The sequence below is a fragment of the Austrofundulus limnaeus genome, unplaced genomic scaffold (genome assembly GCF_001266775.1).
Source record: "Austrofundulus limnaeus strain Quisiro unplaced genomic scaffold, Austrofundulus_limnaeus-1.0 Scaffold997, whole genome shotgun sequence".
Lineage (NCBI taxonomy): Eukaryota > Metazoa > Chordata > Actinopteri > Cyprinodontiformes > Rivulidae > Austrofundulus > Austrofundulus limnaeus.
In genome coordinates, this window is record NW_013953399.1 from 99,120 (window position 1) to 102,787 (window position 3,668).

The window sequence follows — 3,668 nt, forward strand, 5'->3', positions numbered from 1 at the left end:
GATCAGGACATGAAGCTCCAGCAGCCTCGGCTGAGCTGTCCGCCTCACACCACACCAGCTTCGGACAGAGGAGGAGGAGCGCTCCGACAGAAAAAAATAAAAGCATACAGCTGCAGCTGCTCACAAGATCGCTAGTTTATATCGGGAATAAAAGTGTTGGGTCTTGTTTGACTGAAGTTCGGTCCGTTAGGGCTGCAGCTGCCCCGCTGTGTTTCTGCCTTTTTTCCCCTCCTCTTAGAGAGAGGCTTTTATACCAGAACACAGCCGCTGTGACGAAACCATGGAGAAGACACGTCACAGTGGAGAGCCATTAACCAATATGCAAATTAGTCTGCAGTACCACTGCTCTACCCATATGAGCAGCAAAAAGACGTTTTTAGACCAAATATTACAGATTTGAACAAATACGCACAAAAACATCAAAATTAGCACAGAAACAGTACTATATAACATTTTAGACACATTCTAGACAGTTTATCAGCTAAAAAAAGTTAATTTTGGGGTAAGTTACTCTTTAACTTTAAAACTGTTCCGATGCACAGTTTAGCTTCTGTTTTATAGAAAATAGAATCCAATTTGATAATACTGTATAAGCTACTGTTCGACTCATTTTAGCTTTGGCATCTGCTTCTGTTTGTCTAAAATTACCATGTGTTATGCACATACAGCTTCAACACCTGTTTTAATTTCAGCTATTTGCTAATTTAAGCTTCAGCATTTGTTTGGCCACTTTTATCTTATACTTTTCTGTTTATTTGCACCTTTAGATACATTTTTTTATTTGAGCTCTTAGCTATAGGTTTTTCTATTTTAGTTACTTTTCTGTAAAATTTTAGCGTTCCCAGTTTTGCTCATTTAGCTACTGATTTGCTAGTTTTACTTTGTCTACCTACTCTTTTGCACATTTTAGCATCTATTTTTTTGCTTTTATCTACTTTATCAGAAACTTTGTTGCTAATTTAATTTAAGCATACATTTAGCTTATTTGTTATTTTGACTATTGGCTGCTAATAGTTTCTAACATATATTCATGTTTCCTTTTTCTCTTTTTCTGCTCATCTTAGCTAGTGCTCTCTTTTTTACTTCGGTTTTGCTTGTTTAACTCTAATAACTCATTTTTAATTTTTCCAGCAAATTTCAGCTAGTCATTCAACACTCCTGGCATTTTTGCAGAAAAAAAAATGCTTCATCCTAGTTTTTAGTGGCTAAGTTGCTCTGGGGAGAGCTGCCACACCTTTGCAGTGCAGCCAATAAGAGAAGAGCTTTAGCTGCTTCAGTAGAATACAGTTTGTGAGAAACACACACCTGTTTCTACAGAAACACAGGCACTATCTGGAAGCCATGAAGGGAATTGTGCTGCATGTTTCTTTCCTGCTCCTCTTTGTTTGTGGTGAGTTCACTAACAGCCTCAAAACTGATCTTAACAAGTGTCTTTGATTTACCTTTAAGAAGTCAGGTAAAGACTGTGACATGGCGTGTGAAAAAACAACAACAAAATGTTGCATTACTTTGTTATAATCTAGATTTTAGAATGAAAACATCATAGGTAATCTATTTGCATTTTTGCTTTGCATTATTACTTGCCACGGAAAGGTGAAGGCAGGCAATAATGCTTTTACCAGTTCTCATTTGAGTGTTCTGGTGCTTCTCTGTTACAAAAAAAAACTCAAGAACCACAAGATAAATTTTAATGAAACTTTCAAGACGTTATCATTGAATGATGATCTAAAACTGATCAACTCTTTGAGCCAATTCAATGCAAGATAGCCACTATAGCCAACTGGCTACAAGTCAATTAATTTTACAAATATTAAGCAATAATTTGACGTGGTAGTAGCTGAGACACATTTGTCAAAAATACTACTGTTGGTCTAAAAAGCACTGAAAAGCTGTCTGCTATGAACCACCCAGAGTTAGGTCATTAGGGACAGGTCTCTTTTCTGTTCCCAGGGTCAGAAGCAAACACGGAGAGGCAGCCTTCAGTTTTTATGCTCCTCATGTGGAACAAACTCCTTGAGGACTGCAGGTCTGCTGAAACTCTCAGCTCTTTTAAATCAGAGTTGAAGATCATTCTGTTTGCTGCTGCCTTTCCTTAGAACAGACAACTGCAAATTTCCCACACTGCTACTTTTATCTGCCATTTTAACATGCATTTTATTTGCTTTACCTCATTGTGATTTATTTTTCTTTGCTGTATTTGCATTTCATATAATTTGTTTTGAAGGATTTGTGTAAAGCACTTTGGGTTGTCGTATACATGAAATGTGCTATACAAATAAACCTGCCTTGTTTTGCCTTGAGGACGTACTGTACCCAAGTATCTTCTGTATCACTGCTTCTTCACTGCTTTCTAATATAAACATACCATGTGTGTTTGTAGTTTATTGTCAGAAGGATGACAATATTCCAGACAACCATGAAGCAGTGATTTCAGGAGCAGAACAAAAAGACCTGGATGGCAACAGAGAGGTAAGACTTTCTTTTTTTCAAACTTTATTAATTTCTTAAAAACAAAGTTTAATTTTATGTACAATAAAAAAGAAAATACAAATAAAATTAAATGAAAGGCGACAGAGAAAAGAAAAAATCTTATTTCTGCCCCTTTTTCTTCAAGTATAAATTTAAACAATAATAATCTTCAGTTAACAAAACAAAAACATCAAATCTTTGTAGAACAACAAATTATATGAATACACATTGTTTTGTTTCATATTTTTTCAACAATCCAAACTTTATCATTCTCTTAAACATGTACATTGATCTGGCATTTTTAATATCATCTTCCAGATTATTCCAAAATCTGACTCCTTGGATTAAGGTGCACCGTTCTTTCAAACATGTCCTAAATTTAGGTTTCATGAACTTCTCTGTCCGCTTAAGATTATAACAGCTCTCTCTCTTAATAAAGTTTATCTGGATGTTTAAAGGTAATGTCTTAGTGAGCTTCATACATAACTAACAAAATGTTTTAGTCAACCAAATCATACAATTTCAGTAATTTCAGTTTACAAAATAATAACTCTTATATCTCTTTTCTGCAGAACAAAAACAGGATTTGTAATAGTCTTACATGCTTTCCCCCACACCTCAACACAATAAACCAAGTGTGGAACAATTAGTATGTTGTATAACATATACAGAGCTTTATCATTAAACAAATCCCTCACTTTGTACAGCAATGCAATATATTTTGATAGTTTTATTCTTAAGTAGTTTATAGTTTCTCATCAAGAAAAACACGCAAAAACTTTACCTCACTGACTCGACTAATCTCTACACCAGTGGTTCCCAAACTTTTTGTCTTCTGACCCACAAAATATTCATGGCAAAAACTTGTGACCCCAAATATTACTGGTCTGAGTACACTAACTTCGTTAATAACCTTAAAAACACAGGATTTTTGACAATCTAAACAACTTGTACACAAATATAAATACTCATTTATACTTGTTTTGTGTTTTTGTAATAATTATAGGGAAAATATTACATCAGCAATTATTTTATTACCCTTTAAATTGATTTCTGGAGATTATCCAAGGTGCTTCATGACCCATAATTGGGTCCCAAGCCCAACTTTGGGAACCAAAGTGCAGTGGTTCCCAAACTTTTCAGCTTTTGACTAGAGGTGTCCCGATTCCGATACCAGTATCGGTATCGGATCCGATACC

At 35.1% G+C, this 3,668-nt stretch overlaps 1 protein-coding gene across 1 annotated transcript in view; it reads left to right on the forward strand.

Annotated features, from left to right (window-relative positions):
- Positions 1-1,275: 1,275 nt before the first annotated feature.
- LOC106533670 (trypsin inhibitor ClTI-1) overlaps positions 1,276-3,668 on the forward strand; it is a gene marked incomplete in the record, with an annotated part of 7,606 nt that continues 5,213 nt past the window's right edge. The window contains 2 exon segments of the mRNA XM_014030088.1: positions 1,276-1,390; positions 2,381-2,469. Coding sequence (XP_013885542.1) covers positions 1,342-1,390; positions 2,381-2,469 — 138 coding nt within the window.